Source organism: Sceloporus occidentalis, unplaced genomic scaffold (assembly GCF_023333645.1).
Source record: "Sceloporus occidentalis isolate IW3139 unplaced genomic scaffold, rSceOcc1.0.p SCAF_12, whole genome shotgun sequence".
Classification (NCBI taxonomy): Eukaryota; Metazoa; Chordata; class Lepidosauria; order Squamata; family Phrynosomatidae; genus Sceloporus; species Sceloporus occidentalis.
Window position 1 is genome coordinate 13563150 of NW_028316992.1, and position 16158 is coordinate 13579307.

General features: G+C 41.3%; 1 protein-coding gene across 1 annotated transcript; it reads left to right on the forward strand.

Moving 5' to 3' along the window:
* The first annotated feature begins 4678 nt into the window (after positions 1 to 4678).
* Positions 4679 to 10986, forward strand: CUNH13orf42 (chromosome unknown C13orf42 homolog). Its single transcript, XM_089478027.1, has 3 exons — positions 4679 to 5095; positions 8974 to 9115; positions 10724 to 10986. Exons 1-3 carry the CDS (start codon positions 4679 to 4681, stop codon positions 10984 to 10986), a joined length of 822 nt encoding a protein of 273 aa, XP_089334153.1.
* The last annotated feature ends 5172 nt before the right edge of the window (positions 10987 to 16158 follow it).

The following is a 16158-nucleotide window of genomic DNA, read 5'->3' on the forward strand; positions in this document are numbered from 1 at the left end:
CCTGCTCTGTGGCCCCTGCTTCCCTCCAGGCTTAGGGGTCTTTGCACACACACACCCCCCTCCAGAGCCCTTTGCCCTTGTGGTTGTGGTGGTGGTGATTGTGGTGGTTGTGTGCCTTCAGGTCCCTTCCGACTCAGGGCCACGACCCTCAGTGGCCAGTTTCTCCAAGGGGTCTGTGTGCTTCCTCTTGCCAATTGCCCTCCTCTGAGGCTGAGAGAGTGTGACTTGCCCAAGGCCATGCAGTAGTCTGGAAGGATTCACATAATTTAATGAAAGAGAGAGGCTGACTTCAAATAAGAAAGCCTAATACAGTTGGGGGGGAAGTAAAGAATGCATCCATGTTATATATCTGGTGGACAAAATTAGACGATTTTAAGGGATATAAACAATTTGTGTGTATCATATAAAAATAATGATATAATTTGTAATGTACTCATTTATATAACCACACAATGTAACATAGCAATGTTTGTTACCAGAGAGGACAGCCCTACTCAGGATTATTTTACTGTTATTTTATTGTTATAATTTTAACAATTGAAATTACTTTGGGATTCACAAGCTCACCAGTTTCCACAGCTGAACCAGGATTCAAACCTGGGTCTCCATTGAGCGCAGTGCTCAAACCACTAGGCCACACTGGCTCCTGGTCACACTAGCACTATTCATTGACTTTCCCAGGGAGAGGAAAGGTTTTTCCTGTTGTTGGTGTTGTTGTGTGCCTTCAAGCTCTTTCCAACTCTTGGCAACTCTAAGGCAAACTTATCATGGGGCTTTCTGGGGCTGAGAGAGTGTGACTCGCCCAAGGTCACCTGGTGGGTTTCTACTGCCCAGCAGGGAATCCCTCCTTTCCAGAGCCTTAGCCCAGGTGACCAGATGTGTCCTCAATGCAAAGGGGGACAAAGCATGGCAAAATGTAGAACATCCAAGAGAAATGGAGGACATGGCCATAGCAAAATGCTAAAGACACTCGCATAAATGTAAAAATCTATGCTTCTGAGCTATGCTCACAATGGAGGACCTTTCCTTTTTTAAAGCTACAGTATGTACAATTTAGTTTAAAAGGGGTTACAACCCCTGTGTATTTATCCTCACATTTCAGTAAGGTCCGGAATTATATAAGCAAACCCCGTGATAGGTTAGACTTAGGGTCACCATAAATTGGAAGTGCTTTGATGGTACGCAACAACAACAACTATAACAACAACAAGCTTTCATGATAATGATGCCGTTGTATCATTCACTGAAAAAAATCTGATTATTTCTAGCAACTTGAGCTATTTTGTTTCTAAAGCCAGACGATCATCATTACAACTAGAAAAACTACAATGAAAGCCACCTCTCACAGCCATATATTAAAAACACAGATAACCGTAACCATGTTGGGTTGAAGCAGCCATACGAATGAACAAGATACAAGAGCTTCTTTTTCAAGGCCAGTAATCTTATATGCCATGAAATATTTAGCTGCGAAACCATTTGACCGGTTCCTTTTCACATCTCTGAAAAGTCTTTCGTTATGGTTTAATACTTCAGTGTTGATCTTGTGGGTTTAAATTAAGAACCCAGACATATCTGTTCAGATGTATGTACATATACCCTTCTGTACAATTTTATATCTGGTACTGAAATAAAGTAACATGTTAAAACCAATCCAGACTCATTCGGACACTTCTGTCAAGGCTGGAAAAGTGTTGGCTAAATTTAACATGGTTTGAAAGTCCAGCACAGGAAAAACTACACTAATGTGCATGTAGACATCCAGATTACTTCCGTACATTTTCACATATTGCTCCTGGCTCCATAGTCATATTAGGATATATGAGGATTTTCTATAGTCTTGGAACTATGCTAACCTGAACAATTACAGTCAGTCCTCTGTATCCATGGATTTTTTATCCATGGAGTCAACCATCAACAGCTTGGAAATAGTTTTAAAAAATAAATTCCAAAAAGCAAACCTTGATTGTGTCATTTAATGTAAGGAAAACCATTTTACTATGCCATTGTATTTCATGAGACTTGGGCATGCATGGATTTTATTATCCATGGGAGATCCTGGAACCAAATCTTAGTGGAGACCAAGAGCCCACTCTGCTCTTCTTTCCTTTCTGAGGTCTTCGGGACTGAGCATGGATCCGTTCACCCGCAACACATGCTGAATTTAATTCTGACGCTCAGTTCTACATATTGCCTTTCTTCCAAGGTCCTCAAGGTAGTATGAGAGCCTCTCTCCTCCCCACTTTCTCCTCCCAACAACCCTGTGAGAAAGGCCAGACTATGAGAAAGTGACTGTTCCAAAGTCACCCAGCCAGTTGTGTGGTTCAAACCTCGATCTCCCAACTTCCAGCCCAAGCATCTAACCACTACGCCACACTTTCTCTTTTTACAGCAAAGTGAATGGATAAGTTTTAATGATGACAGAATGAAAGGGCCTGTGATGGTAGAAGATATCCTATGAAGATTACACTTTCTGGGGCCATAGACATCTCCCTGAATCTTTTAGTGAGCAGTGTCAAGGTTTTTTTTAATGCAGATTCTCCCAGTTGCAAGTGTGTGTGTATATATGTATGTGTCCACATCTCCAAGTCAGAAGAAGAGAAGAAGGGAGAGTTTGTGGGTTTGATGTAGCAACATGGGGACAGGGACGTAGCCAGGATTTTAGGAAGAGGGGGGTCCAGACTTAGTGCCACCATTTTAATGGGGCTTGGGCATGGCGGCGCAGCAGCACACACCATTCGTTTTTTTAATGGAAGGGGGGGTCCGGACCCCAAGAACCCCCCTTGGCTACGTCCCTGATGGGGATTAATATCTGGGAAAGTGGGAAAATAATAATTTCTGATGCTGTAAGGTGATAAACACTTGAAAGAAATATAATGTGCTAAGAGTCATATGTAAATACACTGGGTGATGTTAGGCAAGTCACTCTCAGCCTCAGAGGATGGCAACGGTAAACACTCTCTGAATAAACTTGCCAAGAAAACCCCATGGTAGGTTTGGCTTAGAGTCACTGCAATTTGGAAATGACTTGAAGGCACACAAAGCAACAACAAGAGTCGTATATTCCTTTTGGAATTGTTTGCTTTTTATTGATCATTTCCGCCGCACATCTGGCCTTTATCTCTTTGGGTAAAGATCTGGATCATTCAAACTGTTGCATGTTACTCAGTGGTATCTTAAAGCCACAAGGAATCCAAGCATCACACATTCTTGTCTCAGTTTGGGTAATTCTAACTATGCCCACTGCTTACCTCTGAGACACATATGAGTCCAATTTCAATTCCACTTTGTCCTTCTGTGCCCATATAGAGAACTGATGGTCTAGGAAAAAAGAAAGAAAGAAAGAAAGATGGATTAAAATAATGGTGGTGGATAACTCTAAGTGAGCAGTGGGACTCAAAGCAAAAAGACTGTTGGTGTCTCCTTTCAGAAAGCCTGATTTTAAATAAAAGTAACCCACGGTCAATTCCATTATACAAGCCTTTCAGACAAATTACCAGAATTGATGGAATGGCTTTGTGCTCTGGGTGCATCTACACTGTAGAAATAATGCAGCTTAACACCACTTTAAGATGTGTAGCTCCATCCTATTGGAATCTTGGGATTTCTAGTTTTACAAGGTCCTTAGCCTTCTCTGCCAAAGTGCTGGTGCCTTGTTGTTGTGTTATGTGCCTTCAACTCATTTCCAACTTGTGACCACTCTAAGGTGGGTTTTCGTGGCAATTCTTCAGAGGGGATTTGCCACCGCCATCTTCTGATGCTGAAAGAGTGTGCCTTGGCCAAGGTCACCCAGTCAGTTTTCGTAGACAAGCAGGGATTCAAACCCTGGTCCCCAGAGTCAAAGTCCAATGCTCACACCACTACACCATGCTGGCTCTCACAAAACTACAAATCCCAGGATTCAGTACGATGGAGCCATGGCAGTTAAAGTGGTGTCAAACTGCATCATTTCTACAGTGTAGATGCACCCCATGTGAAGCTGGATGTGTTAACAAATAAATAAAAAATGAAACTATCATTGTTTATTAGGCAAGTGTCTTTTGGAACAGCATTTTATTTGATGGCCAGTCTCCCATGATCAGGCGTTTGTCATGAGTGTAATGGATCTAGTTACTCTAGTCCACTTTATTCTTAACAATGGCGTGTTATCAGATAGCTGTAACCATCTCTCTGTTGCCATAGCAGAGAAAACAAAACCCCTTCGAACAGCAGTTGAACTGTTGCCTTGTTCTGCAATACGCTGATCTAACATAGATAGATGTGAGCAGGAGGAATACAGGGGTTCCTGGTTTGTTGGCATTGTTTTATTTAGATTTATTAAATACTCAAGTATACTCAGCTGTCTCTTTTTGCTGCTTAGCAAAATGTCTTTTCTGGATTTCGTTCTTTCGTTGTAAAAGCTGTTCAGTACCATGGTCAGCGCAAGAAAGGCAACTCACTGTGCTGCCAGAAGGTGAACTTCAAATGCTGGACATGTCACGGAAAGAGATGAGGGAGGGAACTTGGATTATTTCATCCTTGAGAATGGCCTCAACTAAGTGAAGAGGCATCATAGAAGAAGACTGAACCAGCCGGATATTGGCTTCTCATGACAATGTACATGGTAAAATTTCTATGAGTAACTCATGCACTGAAGAAGGCGAATGATAGATGGATGAGGTGAAGAAGGAAGAGCACTATGTTAAGAAAGATACACGCCATATTTCACCCCAGCTCCCACCGGAGGAACCTATCAGATGGGATCCCTGCTTACGATGGCTCTGCTGTCCGGCTGATCCGTAGCACTTCCATGTATGTTATTGGAGGCGAGGAGCAAAGGTTCTGCGAACCACTCAAAAAAAGCAAAAGTACCATCAGTTTCGATTCGGTTGCCTGCGGCCAGATGAAGGAAGAAGAAAAGGCGTGGATGTACTCCAAGACCCAAGACTGTTTGCAGTACCTACAAGATCTCTTAGCCTTGAGGAAAAAATACCTTGAGAGCATCAAAGACCTGAAGGCTATGGACAGAGGATCTCAAATTGCCCCGTTGTCCACAAAATCTTCCAAGAGCAGGAAAAAGCCGCCAGCCCCTCCTCCTCCTGTACAATCATCCAAGGTAGGGAATTAAGCAACGCTAATGTAGAGGAGTGTCATGATCATGCACAGATATGGATAGAGCATCCCTAAACATTTTTCTAATAGGGTTTTTTTTGTTCGTAGTAATGCTATTTTGCTCCATCTCTCATTTGACCTCTCTTTCATATTCATTTATACTACTGTGTGCGTATTAGGTTGTTTCATTTATAGCCTGCCTTTCTGTCCATGAGCTCCAGGCAGAATTCATGGCTCTCCCTACTTTATGATCATGATAAGCTTGTAAGGTAGGTTGGCGGGAGAGAGAGAGAGAGAGATCATTGCCCAAGGTTTACCAGTGACCTCCATGATGCAGTGGGAACAAGAACCAGATCTCCCAAGTCCCAGTTCACACTGTAACCAGTAAACACTGACTGTCAGGACTAACATACACTCACATTGCTCACATTCAATACTCTTATCCAACCTAAAAAGAGGCCCTCCTTCAACTGCCATGCCCTCATGCACCTTCACCCTTCATACACTCAATTTGAAAGTTGACAACCATTATGCTAGGACTGCCCCTTATGTCCTGTGCACTCTTCCCCACCAGTTCAGTGAGATAAGATGTTTATTTTAAAAACCTGTGAACGGTTGGCATGTGAAACATTCCCAGCAGCTGAGACAAATAATAATAATAATAATATGTTTCATTTATATACCGCTATTCCAAAGATCATAGCGGTGAACAGCAAGTAACCTAATTAGCAAGTAAGCTAATTTGCCCCCAACAGTCTGGGTACTCATTTTAGCTCCCTCCTCGGAAGGATGCAAGCCTGAGTCGAGCTTGGGCCCTTTTGCTGGTCTTGAACTCGCAACCTTGTGGTTTTGAGTGAATGGCTGCAGTACAGGCATTTAACCACTGCGCCACTCAAAGGATCCCATTTCATGAAACTGAACCCGTGTCTCTTACATCCAATGGCTAAGGAAGATTTGGGAATGACAGACAGGATTCTCTATTGTCCCCCCTTTGGAAAAATCTATTTTTTTCAGAAAATAAATGTTTTGGCTCTGATTTGTTATGCTTTTCTTTGTCCTTCCCATCTATTCATTTTGGAACTCTTATGTTAGAGGGAGTCAAAAATGGGTGTGGTAGTGAGCAAAGAGGGGGAAGCCTTGGATCTACCGGATCCCAGACCACTTAGCCCCCTCCGTTATGACCTACCAAAATACACAGAGAAAAATTAGATGCGCCTCAGAGATTATCTAACTAATTCTCTCGCGTTGCTTGGAATCAGGAAAAACTTTTTTTTCATAAAACAAACCTTGTATAGAAGAAAAAGGAGCAACATAGCAATTCATTTATTTGTTTGTCTATTTATCTTGGATTTGTATCCTGGCTTTGCCCCAAAATGAGATCCAAGTATCCTCTGGGATTGCAATATCCCATTTTAGTCCTGTAGAGTAAAATACACTTTTAACTCCTGAATTGAGCATTTTGATCTATGCACCACCACAATATTATGTGAAAATAATCCATCCGCTCAGTTCCTCTGGATAGTGAAGTCTAATGGTATGTGAATGGGCTTCATTTACATAGATAAGCATTACACAAAGGGATCTTGTAGCACCTTTGAAGCTAACTGAAAGAAAGAAGTTGTTAGTATGAACTTTTGCAGACTTGAGATCATGCTACCAACTTGTTTTCCAGTTAGTCTCAAAAGTAATACAAGATCCCTTTGCATACTAATTTTTCCAACTAACACTACAGACTAAATCTTCTTATCCTGTAAGACTACAACTTCTTATCCTTCTAATTTTTGGATGAGGTGGATTCATATAGACTTCTGAATTAAGGTACCTATCCCTCCCCATCTCTCCCACTTAGACAGGAACAATTTTGATTAATTTTGTCATCCCACTTTTCCAGCAACTTTTAAAATGTCTCCGTTTTCCTCCTGCTCCTCCCACTTTCCCCTTCACCCTCAACTTACTTTGCTGCAACTTAGGTCAAAGTGCAAGAACTGATCAGAATCCTATTGGGCAATTCACATAACCTACATTTACACATTTGCAGGTGCTACGTATTCATGATTCCCATGCTGCCCCTTGTTTAGAAGCTATATAGGTAAAGATAAAGGTAGTCCTTTGACATGAATGTCTAGACGTAACTGACTGTAGGGGGTGGTATTCATCTCCGTTACTAAGCCAAAGAGCCAGCGTTGTCCAAGGACTGCTCTGGTAGTCATATGGCCAGCATGATTGTACTGAACACTGTTACCTTCCCATCTAAGTGGTACCTATTTATCTACTTGCATTTGCATGCTTTCAAACTGCAAGGGTGGTAGAAGCTAGGACTAGTGACAGAGCTTACCCCATCATGCAGTACTTGGGCCTTGAACTGCCAACCTTCTAATCTTCCAATTGTCAGAATTGGCATCTTAACCCCTAAGCCGCCACATCTCTAGGGACTACATGGGGACCTTGACAGCCCCCTAACACCACATACCAGCAAGCAGCCACTGTAATTTGCCATAGGAGTCTGTTCCCCTGTCATTTGGGGATCAGCTGCCTGACACTCCCATCCTCTCTCACACGAGTGTGATCTCCAGTGCAAGGGGATTTGCAAGAGATACCTTTTTTCTGTCATACTGATCACACACAGAAGGGGATAAGAATGTCAGGTATCTGCTTCTGATCAGCAGGGGAATGAACCCATTGATCACAGTGCTTGCTTACTAGTACGTGGAATTTGCAGAGGATCACACCAGAATTCCTACACAGATATGCGTTTACAGTGCTACATAGTACACAATGGTAGTATTCCAGGGACAGTTTGCATTCAATTAATTCATTTAATTTTATTTTTCAGTGATTTCATACAATGGTTTGACCTGGAAGATACTGGATGCATTTTATTTTTCTCTCTTTCCTCTTTCTGTCTCTTGTACACAGGACAATTACAATGTGAAACTGGACCATGTTGATGCACTGAAGCCCTTGTCCACCAGCATCTCCGATTCTCCCCTCTTGGTTGCATGCATGCCTATGCTGCACATATCGTTCATACTGATTATTCTCTAAATTTGTTTCGTTTTGAATTTCAGATTTGCTCCTTGGTTCAGATCAGTTCCTTGAGAGTGTTTATTTAAAAAGCAAAAATCATTAAGAAGATAATTAAACATTTAAACCTCACACAAACAATTCAAAACAGTGGCCTAAAATACATTTGGAAATCCAGATAAATCTAAAAGTAAATCTGCAGCAAAGGATTCAAAGAACAGTTTAGCCAATGAGAAGAGATAGTTGTGTCAAAGCACATTGACCAGCCTCCTTCCAATACTCTGGTTCATCGTATCACTCCCTATAGTACCTGTGGTGCTACTCAAAGATGGGAACCATGCGGCCTTCCATATGTCACTGAGCTTCAGTTGAAACATCTCTAGCCTACATAACCAATGGTGAGAATTTGGGGTGTTACAGTCTTACAACAACAGCAACAGCAAATCTATTTCTTACCCTGCCTCTCCCCAAGGCTCATGCCAGCTACAGTATACATAGATTAAAATACAGCATATAAATGAAGACATGAAACCATTTAAACACATAGGTTAAAACACATAAACATAGGATTAAGATTACCATTGCACATTAAAATCATCCAGACATACATTTCAAATTGATTAGGACCTGATTTCCACCCTAAACTAGATCCAGTTAAAAACTCCAACTGGACAATGCCTGTTGCATCAATGGAATTTATCTAAGTGTTGATTTATCATTCAGTGGTTCATTAAATGAGTGAGATCCATCTAGTTGGGATTATGAACTGAATTTAGACCTTTGAATGCTGGATTGTTCTGTCCAACAACAAAGTCTGCTTATTCTATCTCACCCACAGCCTCTCATTTTGTTCAACAGGTCTCAGCAGAGAAAAAAGTCTTCAGTTCAGAGGTAGCTGAGGCAATAGCTTATTTTGATGCAATTATTGCAGAGCTGGATGCAGAAAGGCACAGAAAAATAATTGTGAGGGACCGTCCACATGCAGACGTCGATTTTGATGGTAAGTGCACATGTGACATATTACAGAGAGCTGCTGTGACAGTGGATGCTTTATATAGTTGCTCATCATTGTATAGCTGTCAGAATAAAAATAATCCTTGCTTTAGTTAATCTGGCCCAAACAGAACCAAAACAGTGGAGTGATCTTCTCAACTGCAGAATAAATAGGCATAAGCATACATTTTCAATGGTTTTTGTGTTACAAAAGAAAGTATTTTTAAAAATCCCACCTGCCTCCATGTAATGACTGTACTTATTTATCCTCCCTCCAGTAATCTTTGCTGTTTTCAACAATAATGAGGATCTTGCCTTTGTAAGGCAGTGAGTTTTCACTCTCTCCAGTACAGATGTACTGCAGAATAGGGCTGCAGAAAAAATAGAGAGAGAATAGAGCAATGATGACCTTTTTATGCCCTTTGTATTGGAGATTTAAGGATAGTGTCCATTGCTCAGGTGATACAGTGCCATGAATTTGCCTGGATTTGCCTGCTTCTCCATTGCCAAGTAACAGTTTTTAGAATATAATCTGCCGCCCAGTTTCCTTGTGTTGGGATTGAAACCTTGGGATTTTTAGGACTAGACTCTGAAGGGGCCTCTCTCTATCTAGCTGGATCTACAGAGGAAAGTTATTTTATCATATATGTTTTTTTCCCACCATAGTCCTGCAATTATGAAAATAGCTACAACACAGTCAAACATTGACTTCCATGTCAGTGGGACAATTAAAAATCCACTCTGGTTTTTAGTCTAAACTGTAATGGATCTACCTGATGTGCTAAACCCCAACCCCAAAATAGAATCACTATTTTGGATAGCTCCTTGACAATAAAGACTATTATCCAAAGTAGATGTATCATCCCACTGACCTGAAAGCCATCATAGAATCATAGAGTTGGAAGAGACCGCAAGGGCCATCCAGTCCAACCCCATTGTGCCATGCAGGAAATCCAAATCAAAGCATCCCTGACAGATGGCCATCCAGCCTCTGTTTGAAGACCTCCAGGGAAGGAGACTCCACTACACTTCGAGGGAGTTTGTTCCACTGTCGAACAGCCCTTACTGTCAGGAAGTTCTTCCTAATGTTGAGGTGGAATCTCTTTTCCTTCAGCTTGCATCCATTGTTCCGGGTCCTAGTCTCTGGAGCAGCAGAAAACAAGCTTGCTCCCTCCTCAGTATGAGGAGTCATCCTCAATAAGAGGAGTCACCATAGCAGTAGAATTTCCTTTTCAATTTAACTCTCATGTGGACTAGAGACTCCCTTGCCTCTTCTCTCTTTTCTATCACTAGCTTAAAACCTATATCACGACGCTGTGCCCTGGCCCTGCTTTTTTCCATGCCATGTATCTCTCATCCATTCAGACCCCTGGACTTCTCTGTGTATTGTTTCTGCCCGGTGTAGTCTCCTTACAACCAGACTTGAATTTACTCACCAAAATATTTGCTCATAGGACTCTAGTAAGTAGTAGCTGACATTCTAAGGTAAACTTTATGTGAACCTGGCTGTAAAAGAAGTGTAACTAGATGATACTTTCCAGAGTGGCCCTGCTATGTTCTGAGTTTGCGTTGCTGTGAAGGTGTCTTCATTCTAATGGCTGCTTTCTCCTTTCAGTGGTTACCAGCTCCAGAGAGCACAGCATACATTCCAACTGGATTCTTCGTGCTCCTCGAAGACATTCCCAGGATGTTCTCCAAGCAGCAAAGACAACAAGCCAATCCGAAAAGAACAGCCAAGGAAGAACAATCAGCTCCAGAAAGAAATTACAAAGATACCCAATGTATCTCCCTAAAGCTGTGGAGGGAGCATTTAATACTTTGAAATTTAAGCCCAAAATGGACTTAAGCCCAAAAGGAACAGCATTGATCTGGAAGTAATGAGAAACACTAAGTGTGGGATCCCTTCCATGCGAAGGCAGCCTAAAAAGTGAAAGCCCTTTCTACACAATCAAAGTCTTTTTGTACTATAGATTTGCAATAGTCCTTATTTGTTGGATGCATGCAGCTCACAGATTTTTCACTTGAGAGTTCGCTTCAATAGCAAGGATATTTAACTTCCAATGTAATATTTATTAGCTTGGAAAAAGCATTATTTGCCCCTCACATGCACACACAAAAGCACATCCATTTCTAATTGTCCTTGCCATATACAGAATACAACAGCTCAAGTGTCATGATCATCTACTGGACTTTTCCTGCTGTACTGTGAGAGATAGATAGACAGCATCTTCTTCCTCATGGCAATGCTGTTTTGTGACCTTTTTCTTTGTAACACATTTTAATGTTTCTGTGGTCACAATTTACTATTCTCCTTAGTAATGCTGCTGCAGGAATACACACCCAGGATATTTTTTTTTAAATGCAAGAGAGTAGAAAGACTAAAAAAATTCCCTTGTAAACCTTTTAAATAAAGGTTTTAAATAAAACCTGTTTGAGTTTTATAACCCACTTTTCCTGACAGTTTTTATCCTTTCGAATTTATATGCCCCTTTCCTCTTTTGTGGGAGCATAAAAATGGCACACACGCAATAAAATCTCATGGCTTCCATGTCAGTGGGATGGCAAATTAGCATTGGGTTTTAGTCCCAATTTTAAAGGAGATATCCAAGGGGCTGATGATATTTTAGGGATATGGAAATCATCAGGCACTCCATATATGTGTGTGTGTGTATAAAATGTCTTAAAGGATATCCATTTTATGTGGATAGAAGTCACAATCCAAAGAAAAATTGCTTCTGGTACAATGGCTGGTTGGTGGGAAGGTGGAAAGGATCTTCTCCATTCCAGATGGCAGCATCATTCCTCCCTTCAGCCTAGGGAAACCAAAAAGGAGAAACAACTGTCCAAGAGGCCCCAGGGGTAATGTGTCTATGGTACACCTCTACTTGTAGCTTTGTTACAATATATTATCTCTACTTCGACTCTTCAAACATACACAGACTCAAGTCCACTGTACAAAAATGCATAACATGGTGGCCCATCTACATAATTGTGTTTTTCCCTGTATGCCCTTGTAAATCCTGAAAGCCCTTTTCATACTCCTAGAAAAGAACTGTAACCTACAAACAGATTCACACTAAACTGTTCTTTGGAGAAAGGCGTCTACTGTAGAATAATGCAGTTTGACACCACGTAAACTACCATGGCTCCATCCTACATAATCTTTGGATTTGTAGTTTTGTGAGGTACCAGCACTCTTTGCAAGAGAAGGCTGAAGACCTTGTAAGATTATGAATCTCAAGATTCCAAAGGATGGATCTGAGTAGTACCAAATACAATATTTCTTCAGTGTAGATGCATCCAAACTCAGCTATAGGACACTTTTGATAGGATCCTCCACAAGGAAGAAATCACTTTAGAAAATAGATAGGACTTCTTATGATGTCGTCTGATTTGTTAGCAAATATTAGGTATGGGCTGAATTGTCGTTACGGGTCCGTTACGTGTTCCGTATTCAAGATAGACTATGTTTTTAAGACCATGGCACTATTGCCACAATCATAGATACCCTATGGAACCCACCTTAAACTTGAAGGAGCCATTCTGAGCAACAGAGGTCTATGGCATGGGTCTGTGAGGTGCTCCAGGATAAAGCAGCCTACCCCCTTTTGCCCCTGAGCTAGACTGCAGTGAGCAGAAGTTTCTTCACATTGCACTGTGGCCTGCGGGTGAATGGGGGCTAGTCATGTCATCATGAAGCACCCCACTTGCCCTTGCCACAGATCTCCATTGCTTGGAGGAGGTCCTTTGAGTTCAAAGTAGGTTCTGATGGTTGATCCCTTCAATCATTCCTTATGTAGTTATGAATGCAGTGACCTCTGCCAGTTTTTCCTTAGCAGCCAGGATGGAATATTCTGTAGAGGATCCCCACCACCAAAGGATGCTAATGTAAAGGTGCCAGCATGGTGAAGTGGTTAGACTGTTGGACTAGGACACTGGGAGGCAAGAGTTCAAATCCATCTTGGTTATGGAAACCCACTGGGTGGCTTTGGGCAAGTCACACTCATCACCCTTATTGGATGGCAATAGCAAACTCCCTCTCAAGATACTTCCAAGGAAATCCCATGATAGGGTCACCATAGAGTTGCCATAAGTAAAATGATTTGAAGGAACACAACAACAAGAAACCAATGTAATGCTTTCTGGGTGGCTAAAAGGCAACACACACCACTCTTTTATTTGAAAAAAATATATTCAAAACTGCTTACAAAAGAAAAGAAAAGAAAACCACACAATTATAACAAGAAATATTTACTGTACACAAATTTAAAAAGTGCTTGTTAAGCAAATTCTCAAAATTACCTACAAGCAGCAAGAACAAACATTTCAAAGCTTTCTAAATCTGGAATTCATAGAATCATAGAATCATAGAGTTGGAAGAGAACTCAAGGGCCATCCAGTCCAACCCCATTCTGCCATGCAGGAACTCACAATCAAAGCATCCCTGACAGAGGGCCATCCAGCCTCTGCTTGAAGACCTCCAAAGAAGGAGACTCCACCACACTCCGATTGCTTTTAAGTTCTATTTAATTCTTCTAATTATCTTTAAGTATATTGTAATGTCTTCATGGTAGGTACTTTTAATGGTATGTGTTTCTGTAAGCCAACTAGGATTCAAAAAGAAGAACAAACAGCAACAACAATAATACTGTCCAGAAGCCAATGATACTGATATTTCACCATTCATCAGTTTCACAAATCTCTTTGCGGAGAATGTTCTGTAAATATGAGGCACCTTAAAACAGAACCTCTCCCAAGTCACCTTGTGCCTCAAAGGCAAAGGGTAGAACATTACTTTCCAAAATAATGTATTATATTCTTAAGCTGCCCCCAATACCACTAACCCTTGATCACACAAAAAATATTTTTAGTAAATTTTAACAAGGTTTTTAGCAAAATCACTTTGGAATGCTTTTCAGTTCCTTTTTAGAAAAAAACAACAACCCTTCTAAAAGATATTGGCTTTACATTTGAAAAATATCACTCACCATTTTCTCCAAAAGCACTTTTAGTCTGGGGGGGGGGGGACTAACAAAGTACGCCTTAACTCCATACCTGGCATTGGGGATGGAGGAGGAAGTAGCAGTATTATCAGCCATTATTTATTCATGAAAAAGGAATTGTATTATCCCTCACTACAGATATGGGTCTCCCTTATCTGGAATTCCAAAATTGCAAAATTGTCCACATGGGTGGCTGAGATAGTGACACCTTTGCTTTCTAATGGTTCAATATACAAAAATTTTATTTCATGCACAAACATATTAAAAATATAGTGTATCAAATCACTTCATGATATATGTACAAGGTGTATACAAAACATACATGAATGTCATGTAGGCAGAGAGATCTTGTAGCTCCTTTGAGACTAACCAAAAGAAAGAGGTTGGCAGCATGAGCTTTCATAGACTTCAGTCTACTTCAACATGACACAGATGGGGACATGGGGTACTAAGCCTTGCCACAAACCAAGATGCCAACTCTGCCCACACATGTATTCAGGAAATGTTATCACATTTAGCATCACCCACAATATTAGGGGGACCTTCACGTGCTCATCCTCCATCAGCACTCTAAATGGGGCAAACAGGCTAGTCCCTGCGCCAGAAGATAAATTGATATAATTCAGACATTAGGAATGGGAATGCACCAAAAATGGCAGCAGACATTTCAGTCTCCCTGGGCATTCCATCTCAGACTTCAAACCAACAGTCTTTGAACAAAAGAACTACAAAGTAGTTTTTTCTGTGTTCAGTTCTGCGGTGTAAGCCTGTATTGGAATTTCAGCACAGAATAAGTAAAGAGATAGTACAGGAATACCTGTTCAACCTAAACGAATATAAGTCTCCAGGACCAGATGAACTACATCCAAGGGTATTAAAAGAACTGGCAAATTTAATATCAGAGCCATTGGCAATAATCTTTGAGAAGTCCTGGAGAACAGGAGAAGTGCCAGCAGACTGGAGGAGGGCAAACGTTGTCCCCATCTTCAAAAAAGGGGAAAAAGAGGATCCCAGCAATTATCGTCCAGTTAGTCTGACATCGATACCAGGAAAGATTCTAGAGCAGATCATTAAACAAAAAGTCTGTGAACATCTAGAAAGCAATTCCATAATCACAAAAAGTCAACACGGGTTTCAGAGAAACAAGTCATGCCAGACAAACCTGATCTCTTTTTTTGATAAAATTACCAACTTGTTAGATGAAGGGAATGCTGTGGATATAGTATATCTTGACTTCAGTAAGGCCTTTGACAAAGTTCCCCATGATATTCTTGCAAGCAAGCTTGTAAAATGTGGGCTAGACAAAGTAACTGTTACATGGATTTGTAATTCGTTCACCGGCCGAAGCCAAAGAGTGCTCAACAATGGCTCCTTTTCATCCTGGAAAGAAGTGACCAGTGGGGGCCCACAGGGCTCTGTCCTGGGCCCAGTGCTATTCAACATCTTTATCAATGACTTGGAGGACAAAATTGGGGGCATACTTATCAAATTTGCAGATGACACCAAATTAGAGAGAGTAGCTAATACCCCAGAGGACAAGATCAAGATTCAAAATGACCTGAATAGACTAGAAAACTGGGCCACAGCTAACAAAATGAAATTCAACACAGAGAAATGTAAGGTACTGCACTTAGGGCGGAAAAACGAAAAGCACAGATATAGGATGGAGGACACTTGGCTGAATGAAACTACGTGTGAAAGGGATCTAGGAGTCTAAGTAGACCACAAGTTGAACATGAGTCAACAGTGCGATGCGGCAGCTAACAAGGCCAATGTGATTTTAGGCTGCATCAATAGAAGTATAGTGTCTAGATCAAGGGAAGTAATAGTGCCACTGTATTCTGCTCTGGTCAGGCCCCACCTGGAATATTGTGTCCAGTTCTGGGCACCACAATTCAAAAAGGACATTGAGAAACTGGAGCGTGTCCAAAGGAGGGTGACTAAAATGGTGAAAGGTCTGGAAACCTTGCCCTATGAGGAACGACTCAGGGAGCTGGGGATGTTTAGCCTGGAGAAGATTAAGAGGTGATATGATAGCCCTGCTGAA

What these genes read in the sequence shown, in the direction of transcription:
- CUNH13orf42 (XM_089478027.1), top strand. Translation starts at nt 4,679, where the DNA reads ATGTTAAGAAAGATACACGCCATATTTCACCCCAGCTCCCACCGGAGG. An exon ending in CTCCTGTACAATCATCCAAG is followed by an intron (nt 5,096 to 8,973) that starts GTAGGGAATTAA and finishes TTTGTTCAACAG; the next exon opens with GTCTCAGCAGAGAAAAAAGT. An exon ending in TGCAGACGTCGATTTTGATG is followed by an intron (nt 9,116 to 10,723) that starts GTAAGTGCACAT and finishes TTCTCCTTTCAG; the next exon opens with TGGTTACCAGCTCCAGAGAG.